This window comes from Nestor notabilis, unplaced genomic scaffold (assembly GCF_000696875.1).
Source record: "Nestor notabilis isolate BGI_N333 unplaced genomic scaffold, ASM69687v1 scaffold21981, whole genome shotgun sequence".
Taxonomy (NCBI): domain Eukaryota; kingdom Metazoa; phylum Chordata; class Aves; order Psittaciformes; family Psittacidae; genus Nestor; species Nestor notabilis.
Window position 1 is genome coordinate 17,299 of NW_009916327.1, and position 12,627 is coordinate 29,925.

The 12,627-nt window shown below is 36.8% G+C and overlaps 1 protein-coding gene across 2 annotated transcripts in view; it reads right to left on the reverse strand.

The window, feature by feature from the left end:
• LYST (lysosomal trafficking regulator) overlaps nt 1-12,627 on the reverse strand; it is a 64,283-nt gene that overhangs the window by 13,117 nt on the left and 38,539 nt on the right. For both annotated transcript variants that reach the window (XM_010024531.1, XM_010024530.1), the window contains exons 26-39: nt 12,080-12,232; nt 10,449-10,640; nt 9,751-9,929; nt 8,407-8,613; nt 6,654-6,830; nt 6,085-6,161; nt 5,172-5,360; nt 4,336-4,481; nt 4,161-4,257; nt 3,440-3,501; nt 3,042-3,097; nt 1,901-2,053; nt 1,321-1,565; nt 525-591 (exon numbers count right to left, since the gene is read on the reverse strand). In XM_010024531.1, the coding sequence (XP_010022833.1) occupies nt 525-591; nt 1,321-1,565; nt 1,901-2,053; nt 3,042-3,097; nt 3,440-3,501; nt 4,161-4,257; nt 4,336-4,481; nt 5,172-5,360; nt 6,085-6,161; nt 6,654-6,830; nt 8,407-8,613; nt 9,751-9,929; nt 10,449-10,640; nt 12,080-12,232 (2,000 nt within the window). The remainder of the gene's footprint in view (nt 1-524; nt 592-1,320; nt 1,566-1,900; nt 2,054-3,041; nt 3,098-3,439; nt 3,502-4,160; nt 4,258-4,335; nt 4,482-5,171; nt 5,361-6,084; nt 6,162-6,653; nt 6,831-8,406; nt 8,614-9,750; nt 9,930-10,448; nt 10,641-12,079; nt 12,233-12,627) is intronic.

A 12,627-nucleotide genomic window follows, 5' to 3' on the forward strand; every position in this document is an offset into this window, starting at 1 on the left:
GGTCCAGCTGCAGATGCTTTCACTCCCCAGCATCTTATTATTTCCTGCAGCCTTTAAAACATTCTGAAGAGGAAATGAATCAAAAAGCATTGTAATCATATTAGGGCATGTTAAAATAACAAAGTACTCGAGGGAAAACAAATACTTTCTGTTATCAAATAAAGAACAGACTTAAGTTCCACTCAAGTAATCTCAAACAAACAGCAGTAAGTTATTTTTCTGATCCTAGGAGATATTTAAATGTATGTGTGGTCATATGTAAGTAGATACCAGTTTAACCTCCTCAGCAGTATCACATGGAAAGACTAAACTGATTTATGACTATAGGTAAAGGAACAAAACATAGGTTCCAAGCATGTTACAAAACAATTCCCAAGAAACAGCATACTGAAAATGAGAATACCAGAGGCATAGAATACTGGATATGTGGTTTCTTTTCACCCCATCAATGTATGTTAGAAAAATTAGAGCCTCCATAACATTTATACATAGGAAAAAGGCAAGAAACAAGTTATCCAAATTACCTTATAAGTATCCACATAACGATCCTCTTTTTCTTTAGACTGCACAGCTATTGGTTTGACCAGATTTCTGTAACAGAAGTAGTACTGATATCTTGTCATTTTTATAAAGATGTTGATTCACATCATTTAATACTGCATTATTTTTAATAACGCCTTTAATATAATGAAAGTGACAAGCAAAATTTAATAGCACTTTACAAGAGTTCAGAAAATAAAAAGGCCACTTTTAGTTAGGGCTGAAGGCAAACTCGGATTGACAGGCCACCCCATAGCACAGAAACAGGCAAGCGAATGCAAAGTGCCTCTGTCAAATCAGAGGCATCATACAAAGGCAAAGATTTTGTGCACACACGGTAAATTGGCTTAACAGAAATTCATTAGGGTGGGACAATTCACAGTGTAGACAATATGATTTTGTAACTCGCCAAGTAACGTACAATATTATTTCCTTTGCTATTTAACTGTGACTAATTGGCCTGCAAGTCTTCAATCACATCAATTTAAACACCCAGCTTTTATTTAAATCTGTGGACGATCCATATCCCATTAAGACTTAAGTAAGTCCAAATCCTAGCATCATTTGATTATACACACTTATAATACTAGGCATTTTATTTAAATAACTGAGGCAAAGCAGCCACTTATTGTAAAAAGCCCAGAGTTACTACAGATCAGGCTTGTCCCTGAACAATTCCGTTTGTGTATGTGTGCAGTTTAGTACCATGAAGTTAAAAAGCTATACCAGGTGATCAGTTCAACTCTTTGGAAATAACCAGTTCCAAACATTTCATATTACCTATATACTGATGGATCATTTAGGTCCAGCGTTTCATTGATGTAGTCAGAAAGTATAAAAGGAAATACTGGATACTGCATGAGATCATTGAAGGAACGGCCCGCATGTTTATTTAAATGAGTCAGATATTCAAAGTTAGTAATCTGTCCCGTGCACCACAGGTGGGTCAAAGCAGTAATATTTCCATATTCCAAAAGGTTAGGCAAATTGTTAGTTAAGATGTTGTGGTACACATCATCACGGACCTAGAAGAAAACACCACAGATTTAATCACGTAATTTAAAAAGCTTCAAACTATCAAGACTTAGTAAGTTTCTCTCATTTTACACATTTCCAGATATCTGCTGTAATGCACTAATGTTTAGCATTACTAAGATTCTTCTGTGTCTTTGCACATCACAGATGTGTTTTACAACATGACTGTGTTTGTCTAGCAGTCTAGCTGAGCAGTTTTTTCAAAGGTATTAGGCAGAATTTAATTAGTCCATGCAACAGGTCTCCTTAAAACCAATGCATGAACATACATGTTAAGACGACAAAGCAAAATGCTTTGACATATTATGCATCAGTGCCACATTACCTTTGTGTTATCAAAAGCCAAGAGTAAAGTTCTGCCGTTTGTTAGAAATATTTCCACGGCATTGTCCCTTAATTGCCACCAGCGCTTATGAACTTCCTTAATTTCCTCGTAGGTCCAAGAAAATGATGCTGGTTCAGTTTCTCCATGAAAACTCTGCAGAATTTGCAATTGAAAAAGTTATTTTAAACAGTAGATTTTTAAAGAAGAAACCCTGCAATACAGCCAGCATGTAGCCACTTGTTTGCCGTACAATTTTGCTGTGATTCTTTAAGACATTCTTGTGATTTTCTTTATACATGTTTCCCACCCTCCACTGTCCTCAAGACCGTGGACAGAACATCATGCATACTCCCTAGCTGCTCCAGTTCCCTAACACATAATGCCATATTTTCACCGGCACTTAAGCTAAAATATTGGACAGCCAACCAGAGCAAGTAAAGCTTTGCCACAAATCCCAATTCTGACAGTTCTATGAAAGACAAAGCAGCAAAACAGCTAGTAACATCTTAAATCTCAGCAGCTGTGTGCTTAATGGATGCAAGGAAAAGCTCCTTGAAAATAATTTTATGCTTTCAACAATACAATCCATATTTTTATTTTTCTTACATGTCTCTTAGATGTATAAAACTAATACAAAGGCTCTGATATGTATTATTTATCAAAAGGATTAGGTCAGGTCCAGTTTCCTCCATAAGATAGTCCTCCCTGTGTAGGATAAGGGGGGAGCTAGAACTGCTGTAGAGTACAGCACAGTTCATACACTTGTGAGTTTCTGTACTTCCTAGTGCTCCAGCTTCCAGTCAGGAAGGTTCTCAGATGCAGGCCAAAGCAAGCTCTGCACACTTACACTGATGAACTCAGAGCAAACAACATGGTGCAGAAGCCTCCCCACATCCCTCCTCATTCCCTCTCAGCGCCAGGCCCACATCTTGCTTTTTTCTATCAATCACCACTGATTCCACAGCCAGAGGCAACAGAAGCCTTGTCCAGAGACCTCTGACTCTACTACTAATCAGTTTGGCTAGCCTTTCCAGAGACCTCTGACTCTAGTACTCTGGCAATCTCAGTGGCAGTAGACAAAAGCTACTCATTGTCATAGTTTGGAAATACTAAAAGCTAGACAATATGCTCTAATACTTACCAAGTTTTCAATTGTGTCTGAAGCATTATCTTCAACAAAATACATGCCACATTTTCCTGCAGGAAAAAAAAGTTGTAAAAAGGTACATGATATTACTATTTGTATAATGCATCTTAGTGTTATGTAAACAGTGTCCAAGGGTTAGAAATACTAAGAATAGTAACCTGGGCAAGACAGTACTTGACAGAAATAGAATTTATCATTCCACATCTTTTAGCAAGTTTAACTACAGTCCAAGTAGCACTCATGCAAATAATAGAGAAGAATGGCAAAACTGATCTATAAAGTATGTAATCCAGGCATGAGCTCAATTACTTTAAAAAGAGTCAGCTGAGTTTGTATATACAGAAGAATCTTACACAAAAATCTATTTTCTAGGACTGGAAAAATCTACTTACCTAGCAGCAGTTCTCCAGCAGTCTCTCTAGAAGGTGCTACACTTACACATCTTCGATTAACTCTGAAATATTTCGAAGTGTATTATTGCTTACGGATTTATGTACCTTTCAGCATGTACCTAAGATTAACAGCCTCAAAGGCTACAGTTAAAGACTTTTCAACATCATGATTCTTAATGACTCAAATCCCAAGGAGGAAAAGAAAATAGAACCTCACCTTTCTAGCCTTGCACATTACTGTTTTTGTATTTATTTCTTCGTGTGCTCTCAGCTGTTATTTTAGGCAGTATTAGTGCCTGTAATCAACAGTAAATTGACACAACTGCAGACTTGAGTAGCACAATGGTAAAAGCAGACAGGATGATAATACTATTTGCTTTTGAACACTGATGAAAGACCTACCAGATCTAGTAGCACTGCCTGTCTTAGATATCTAAGTGACAAATAAGAAATCCCATCAGGTTGTCCCACAGAAGTCCCATCCCCATATCACACCAAATGGTATTTGCTTTCAATGATTTTTGAAGTTGTGGAGATAGACTGTTTTAAGACTCAGAAAATATACATGTTGGTAACTGATCTTTTGCTCATGAGTATAACAAAAAAGTCTCTTATCTCACTTGATTATTTTTCTATGTTTAGTTAGACAAAAAGGAAGGAGAACTGTTTCACTGGAATACGAGAAGGCAGGAAAGGGACGTGAGCATTACTCAAACCCTACCTTATATGTTCACTTGCAGCTTTGTCCTTTACAGTAGAAGAGTGAGAAGAATGTGTTTTGTCTTCAAATAGATAAGATAATGGAGTTTTTATCATGCCTATAAAAAAACCCACAAATAATAAGGCACTAATGGTCATTACAATTCAGATATACCCCTAGAAGATATTGTAATTACCTTCCTGTTTCTGCCTGTCTGGGAGAAGATACTTGTTTGGAATAGTTAGGTAGCACCTCTGCAAGCGACGCCTCTCTCTGTTTGGGCCCTCGGTTGGATCCAGTTGCCAAGAAGTTGGGTAATAGACTGGGTCATACCAGAGTGCTCTACAGAAAAAAGGTAAGAGTATACATGATTATTCCTTCTGGTTTAATTTAAATAGTAGAAAGGCAGAAGTTTTTCTGAAAGGCAGCACTTTTTTCTGAAAAAGTATCAGAAGACTGAATCTGTAGTTTATTCTCATAAGCTATCCCACTGACTGACTACTTACGAGCTACTACTGCAAGACTGCTCTTGAAGTTGCTAACTCTGATGAGAACAGCAACATCATGCATCCAACACTTCATTTTGAAAACTTGGCTGCTGCAAGCAGGGCGTAATACTAGTTCTACAGTGGTAAAGATACCATTGTTTTGTTTCTTGTCAAGACATCTGTTCCACTACACAGATTAGTGAACACAACGCCTGGATGCTAATGTGAATAACATGACCCCCAAAACATTGTTATTCTATCCATGTAATGCCAGATACGGAAGTTGTATGACATTCTTCATTCTAGAAGGCAGAGCAAAATGTATCTGTCAAAAAAGCTGTCTAAATGGCATAGAAATAGGACTTGGCTACTAACCCTAAAAAATAGAAGAATAAATCAAGTCTTTAAACATATGATATTAAAATGAGAATTACTTTTGGTAGTCATCTACATTTCATGTGCGTCTAAAGAGAATGAGAAGCGTGTGTCAGGCATTCAGTCTGTCTCTCTCTCACTTTTTCACTGAGACGAGAGAACAACTTACCGATCATGGGTAAGCTGCTGAACAAGTTCCTCCCAATGTCTGCTGGCGCTTAGCTCTGCCTTATACATCCCCCTGATGTGCTGGATTACTTTCTTCCTTTCCATTCCTTGTGACAGAGACACAGCTTGCGTGATGTCTCCAGCTATTTTAGAAATGTCTTTAGATTTTGTATCCAGACGTTGAAAGAGACTAAGGAAAAAAGTTGTTTTAAAACGTCAAATAAACACACTGAAATAGAAGGCAAGACACCCAAACGCCTTATAAGATAGTCAACTTAGCAATAGATACCCATAGTTCATTACAGCAGATGCAGAGCAGCTTAGCCTATATGATTTTCACAATACTCACAAACACCTTCTGCCTCATAGCCTTTCAAAAAAAGCTATTGTGGTGAAAGACAAGCCAAGCCATCAGAAGATCAACAGATATATATTAGCAAGGTTTACTAGTTCATGTATAGTCATTATAACAAACATCTTAAGAACAGTAATTCAACACTGCTCAAAAGATACTTAACATAATAAAGTCTTACTGGTTAACTGACCTGACCTTTGCAGCTATTAGTTGCCTACACTGAAACATGTGTGTGCATCTCACATCTGATTTTTATGGCAAAACTTGCAATGTAAATTAACAGAAAAAACCTCCTGATCTACCACAAGTTCCCAAAATTTACATTATACCAAATAGCAGCAGTCTACATAAATATAAATACATAAATAATACAATTAACACAATTAATATAATGTTTTATTCATTGAAGATCAGTTGGTTGCAGGGGCACCTGCCTTACATTTATTGCACAGCCCGCAACAGGAGAGGTGATTGGACAGGCACAACATCTTTAAAGCTACAGGTGAAATGCCAAATGAGCAAAAACGGATTCATGCAGCCCTGTTAAGGCGGCACTTACTTTTGCCGATTGTTAGCCATAGTCTTTTCCCAAGCAGCTTTGTTCACACCTTCTTCCATCTCATATTTCTTCTGATCCTGAATGAAAGTTTTATACATCACTTTTGTTTTTTTAGATGGACAAAATAAAGAAACAGAAGCTAAAGGATGTGCCAATTTAAAGAAGGAAGACTGACAAAACTGTTCAACTGATACCTTCAAGATATTTAAACCCATCAAGACATCATGTCAGTTACTATAGTTTTATTAAACTATACCCAAATTTTGTATTTTTTTTAAAGGAACCATAAAAGAAATTCTCCCCCCCCCGCCCCATGAGATACACCAGTAGCAAACTTTTACCTTTGACTGGGTCAAGTAGTATTTTTAACCAAGAAGCTTTAGCATGCACTTGCTGTGAAGCAATGAATATGAGTGACAGAAGTATTCAGAACCCAAGGAGAGTCCCCAAAAGCATAAGCCATGCACAAAGCAAACAAAACCACTGTCTGCAGAAAAACCCTGACCCCGTATTACAGAGAACTTTCTCAAATGTACCCACTTCTTTAAGTAAAGTTTCGATTCACAAACCTCTTTCAAAGCTTTCATTAGATCTGGTTTTGGTCGTGGGCTCAGGGGAATGCATTTAAAGCCACAACATTTCAATGTATTCACAAAGTCTCCTACTGTTCTTTGTTCTTCTTTGGTCATTTCATCACTGTGATTGTGCATTAACTCACATAAATAGAGCATTAATTTAGGTCCATGCTAGAAGATGAAAAGAAGGGAAGAGAGGAACACAGATGTATGGTTATTCTCATTTCCACAACACAACACTGAGCACGTTTCTTCTTCAACTTTATTCCCTTTCCTACTCCAGCCTGGACAGATTTCTTCTAATTCTTCTGTGATATAAAAAATAAATAAATAAAAAAAAAAGCAGCCTGCTTTAATGCTTGAAGACCAACTTTTATGAAAGTAGAAAATATGCTGAATTTAATCCTCCACATACTAAAACTTCCCCCACCATCTTGTGACTTTTCAAATGGCTTATAGAAAATCCAAGTTTCTTTTCCAAGTACTCAGCTCCTCCAGCCTTGTTTATACTTCAGGAAATATGTGCCAGACACTCCTATTTTTGCCTGGCACTAATGCTACACCTTGTTTGAGTAATCAGGTTAGAGCTGACATAACGACGTTAAGCAGACACAGGGCATAAATGCACTCAACGTGACGCTCTCTCAAAGCCGCCACTTCTAGTGCATCAGCTCTTTTCTTACTGGTAAAAGTGTCAGCTGAATAACATATATGTGATCGAAAACATGTAAGTGTCATAGGTTCATCCACTAAGTACTTTCTCTCCTTAGTATACAGTGAGTCAAACTCTGGCCTGTCTTGCATAATTTATTTCATTCTTGCAGTTCCCAAAAGATCTCAAACAGCAACATTCTTACCTGATTTCTGATCATGGCTAAGAAATACTTTCTCTCAAGTGTGCACTAAGAGTACAATGAAGAAAAGCTTCTTCCTGACAAACCCAGAAAGGCAGGGGGAAACTGTTCTACTATTTGAGTTAAGAACAAAGAATACGGAATCCCACTTTAAGAATTAATAAAGGCTAAATAAGAAAAGACAGATTACTGCTTTGATCGAGGACTGACTGCCTCTTAAGATCTAGTGGCAATCAGTTCTTAAAAGTTTCAGGAAATCTGCAGTTGAGAGTTCCAAGGCAAGGGTAATTCCTTCATTAATCTGTTTAAGTTCTAGCATCCTTCGTAAAATTCTTCATGTTAAAACTAGTACAATCTTTTGTTTCTGCCCTACAATGGAGATGTGATACTGCTGTGCTACAGAGTCAATAGATCTAGACATCATCATAGATATCATCATTTGGACCTTACAGCAGCCTTCCAGTATCTGAAGGGGGCCTACAAGGATACCAGAGAGGGACTCTGTTAGGGACTGCAGTGATAGGACAAGGGGTAATGGGTTTAAACTTAAACAGGGGAACTTCAGGTTAGATATAAGGAAGAAGTTCTTTACTGTGAGGGTGGCAGAGGGGTTGAAACTAGATGATCTTTAAGGTCCCTTCCAACCCATGCCATTCTATGATTCTATGATCATTATTGTATGCTGCCTCTTAGAAAACTGTCTACCCTGAGGGTAATACAGTACTTGCAGAGGTACACTCAAGCATTTCGTATGACATAGCTTTGTCATTACACTAAACATTGCTAAAACACCAAAAAACTTTAGCTATGTACAGTTCTAAATAACTGTAAAATGTAAACAAAAAAATTGAATACAGGTTTTACACACTTCTTTCAAACACTCTTGAACTTACTTGCAAATTCGGGCTGAGACAGTCACGCATAATCTCTTGGTGATTTATTTCATTTACCATCTCCAAAGTCTGCTTCCTCTCTTGCAGTGGCCTTGTTGGAGACAAGTTGTGTACAAGAAGCCTGCCAAGTTGGGTACGGAATGTGTCCTTACATGACAAGAGGATTCGCTTCCACTGTTGCTTAGGTGCATTCATTCTGCTGGTGCCCTAAGTGAGGGACAATTTTTTTAATATTACAGAGTTAGGATTTCCATTTACCAAGTTTTTCACAGTACAAAACACACAGTGAATGCAATCAAAATGTAAAGACAAAGATTCCTTTACCAAAATAAAGTGTTTAATTTCAGTTTAAAGATCATTAACACAGTTTAAAAGGTGTTCTACTAAAAAAGGAAGAAGGGTTTGTTCAGTCTAAGAAATTCAGCATGTTTTTCTCAATCTGTCAATATTAGGAATACAACTCCTAGTTAAACTAGATATTCAGTCAGATGGACTATACAACAATCCAAAGAGTGTGAATTGTGATGTAGAGGGTTTAAAAATCAAGGGTTTTTTTTTTTTCTTATTTAATGAGTAGTCCTCCTATGTTAATCACTAGCTTCTGAATGAATTACCTCAAGAGCTTAGAAACCAGGCATTGGATGAGTTGCTTGTGCTCACAAAAAGAAAACTGCCATCTTTGGTAAGTACAAGTAAAGCATGATGGAAAGATAACATACCTAACAAACTTAATTTTCCAGAACTAGAAAGAAAATTAGGTTGAGCTACTTTTTATAAAGATGGTCTAAGAAATAAAGAAACAAAACCCAGTAAGTTAAGTTTTCCAATAAAACTATTTTAAATTACCCAAGCAAAACCTGATCACTTTGGATAGGTGAACAGGCTAACACCTGTATGCTACAAGAGAAAACTCTCAACCCTTTGGCTACAATTGACAAAAAGAGAAAATTCTCCTTCCCAACTCTGAAATATATTATAGACACAAATTGCTTGAACTCTCCATTAGCTGTGGATGATGGAGCAGATCTTGTTTTATAGGCTCCAAATTTAAATGCTGAGGTTTAAGAGACAAAAGCAAGTTTGTGGACTACACAGAAGACTAGTGTGCTTGTTCAAGAACAGAAGTTTGCTAAATGTTAAGGCAAGAATTAGAACAGGTGCATTTATTATTTTACAACTGCAGAGTAACTTGGAAGCTAAACAGACATTTTAATGCCGCAGCTGAATTGAGAGATACAGTGAGAAAAGCATTTATGGGGAGAAGACTTTATGCATTAAAAGTTCCCGATAAAGGAACTTTATGAGATGTGCTTTATTTAATGTGGACAATATCTAATTACTTACAATGGCCACTTTGACGCCTTCCACCAACATTTTGAACATTTCGTTAAGAAAAGGATTTATTCTGCTAGGCAGTTCATGCTGGCTTTCCTCTTCCGGAACTTCCAGCTGGGACGCTGAAAGTTTGGTTTGACTTGTATTTTCTGTTATACCCAGTACATCAAGGCACTCTTCAGTAGATGCTTAAAATTAAAGAGGCACATATTCATCAGTATCATCTCAAGAAAGACAATCCTATGATCCTTTAGTTGGCATTAAATCAAATACTGCCTTTACTACTATATTTAGTATACTTACTTCTTCTTTCTTCTGTGGAATTTGAACTAGCCCCCAAAGTCATCAAGTCTTGCTAACAAAATGTAGCCATTTCACAGAAACATGCAAACTAATGCACTTAAAAGAGAACAGATGCTCCCCTTGGCAGAGTTAAATCAGGTAATAATTCAGGCAGTTAACACGTGAATGGACTAACACAGAATCAAAACAACTTATCCAGTTCATTCAGATAAAAATTGTATCCAGATTGCCAGTTACATAATACTGAGACACAAATCACCAAGAGAATGGTTAAATCCATTAAACTAGCATCAGTGGTATTATTTTCCTCTCAAACATTTCAACACTCCAAAAGCAAGAGTCCATTTTTCATACAGCAGTACATTGGCTCTGTTAAAACGGAGATAAACAAAAAGAAATCCCACCTAGATAAATGAGCCTGTTAACAGCCAGAACAGCCAGCCTCTGTAACCTTTGTACAAACTCCGCCTCAGTGGCTTGGATAGGATTTTCTTGGCTCATTCTCCGCTGCATCATCATGTTGAATTCCTCACTTGCTAGTGAGCGCATTTTCATCAGCAGAGCATCAGACTGAGCAAGTGGAAACTTTTTGGAGCCTTTAAGGAGAGAAACACTAATAGCCTCTTATTAAAATACACAAAGAGTTAATCATTCAGCAACTGCTCTCATGCAAAGAGCTCACATCATTTAAGGAAACAAAACATTTGAAATACACAACTATTGAAGAGATCATGTGTTATTTGGAAGTTTGTCCTTCTTTTAAAAGCTTTTCTATTTGAAAATAAATACACAAATTCAGGAAGTGATACCTTGAAATGAGTTATTCTCAGGATCAGATTTATTCTACCATTTATATATTTGTGTAAAGCAGACTCTAAAAGTTATTTTTATTTATCTTTTTACTGTATAATTACGATAAAGGATTAAAAATTAAGCATACGAGAGAACTGCTGCATATCAGAAAGCAGCTTTATCAGCACAAATGAGTCAGTTATATTAGGAGCTTATAAACAACATTTTGTACCATAGTGATTGCCACTAATTTTGATAGAAGTACAATTTCTAACTTAGAAGAATATTCATTAAAATTTTCTTGAAATGAACTGGTGGGCCTTGACTGCACTTGCTTCTTTCAGAAATAACTATTTTTTAATTCATCTTTAGTGCCTTACCAGATTCGCCAATATAAAAGTATTTTCACTATACTTACTAGGCTGATGGAGAGGGGCCTCAAAAGCTGACCATATAAAGAGAAGCATTCCCCTAGTAAACTGGGAGTAATAGCAATTTTGTTTGTTTGAGGCAGGTGTGGTTTTAATTTTTTTTTAATCAAATACATGTCAGGTTTTAAAGTTGCACCTTTTACAAAGTCTTAAATACAGCTTCATTTATATGAGAGATATAAAAAAAATAAATTTCCAGCCAGATGACTCCAAAACCTTTACATGATTCATCAGCTATCAAATACACAGCAAATATTACTTCTACAGCTAGGACTGTACAAGCGTTTTACAAGCACAGCCACAGTGGAATCTAGAAATCTCACGTTCCCAACTACAGATTTGGAGTGCTAGGTATTTACTTCAGAATGATAACTGATTGGAGGTTGTGCAACAATGCAATCCCCACATCACACCTTTGTTAAAATTACAAGCACCAACTTGATTTTGGCATTTCCTTACTGTGAAGTTGTCTATTAAAACCACTATGAATTGATGAGTAAAGATGTTTTAAAGTAACTTGTGAATTGAAAAGAATCCCAAAGGAAGGTAATATCTGTCTTTAGACACTGCAGTGAGAGTAAGGTGGCAGATTTCATTTTGGTATCCTGCTCCCTCCTCGTAATACAAAACCCCCACAAGTTCAAAATGGGTATAAGTTACACTATTCTAAAAAAAACATACTTATTGATTTATAAAGCCAATCCCCAGAAAAAGCAAAAGCAACTGGACTCATTTGTTGGATCACTGAAATTACAGTTTCAAAGTAATACATACAGGAGAAAGTACAAGGATACTACACTTCTGGTACTCACCAGCAATCCCCTTACGCTTTTGAAACATGGCACGATGTGGTGCAGATGGTGATGGGACTGAACCGACCTGCTCCTGAGCATCTTGGCTTGCTGTAGTTTTTATTAATTCAATGGCTGCTTGAAGAACTCTTAACTGCAGAACAACTGCCATATCTACAGCAAGAAGCATACAAAGGACACATGACATTCTTTATACATCCTCAAGAATTTTCACCAGATGTTTGTAAAAAGTAAAAAATACACAAAATGTGCCAAGAGCTATAAAGCTGTCAATTCCACAGAAGTCACCTCAATATTTCACAGATACAGATAGTCCACAAGTCAGTTCTCATGGAAAAGCCATTGAATTTCAGGGTAATAAGCTAAATGAAACTGTATAGAACATTTCCATTTAAATACCCTTAATGACGTTCACAGTCATTGTCTGTTCAGATTAGCAGTAAACAACTCTTTACCACAAGGCAGACTCCAGAGGACAACTACTACTTCAAGAACCACTTAGAAGAAAAATACCTATCACCAGAAAACTCTTTCTTTTCCCTCAGCAG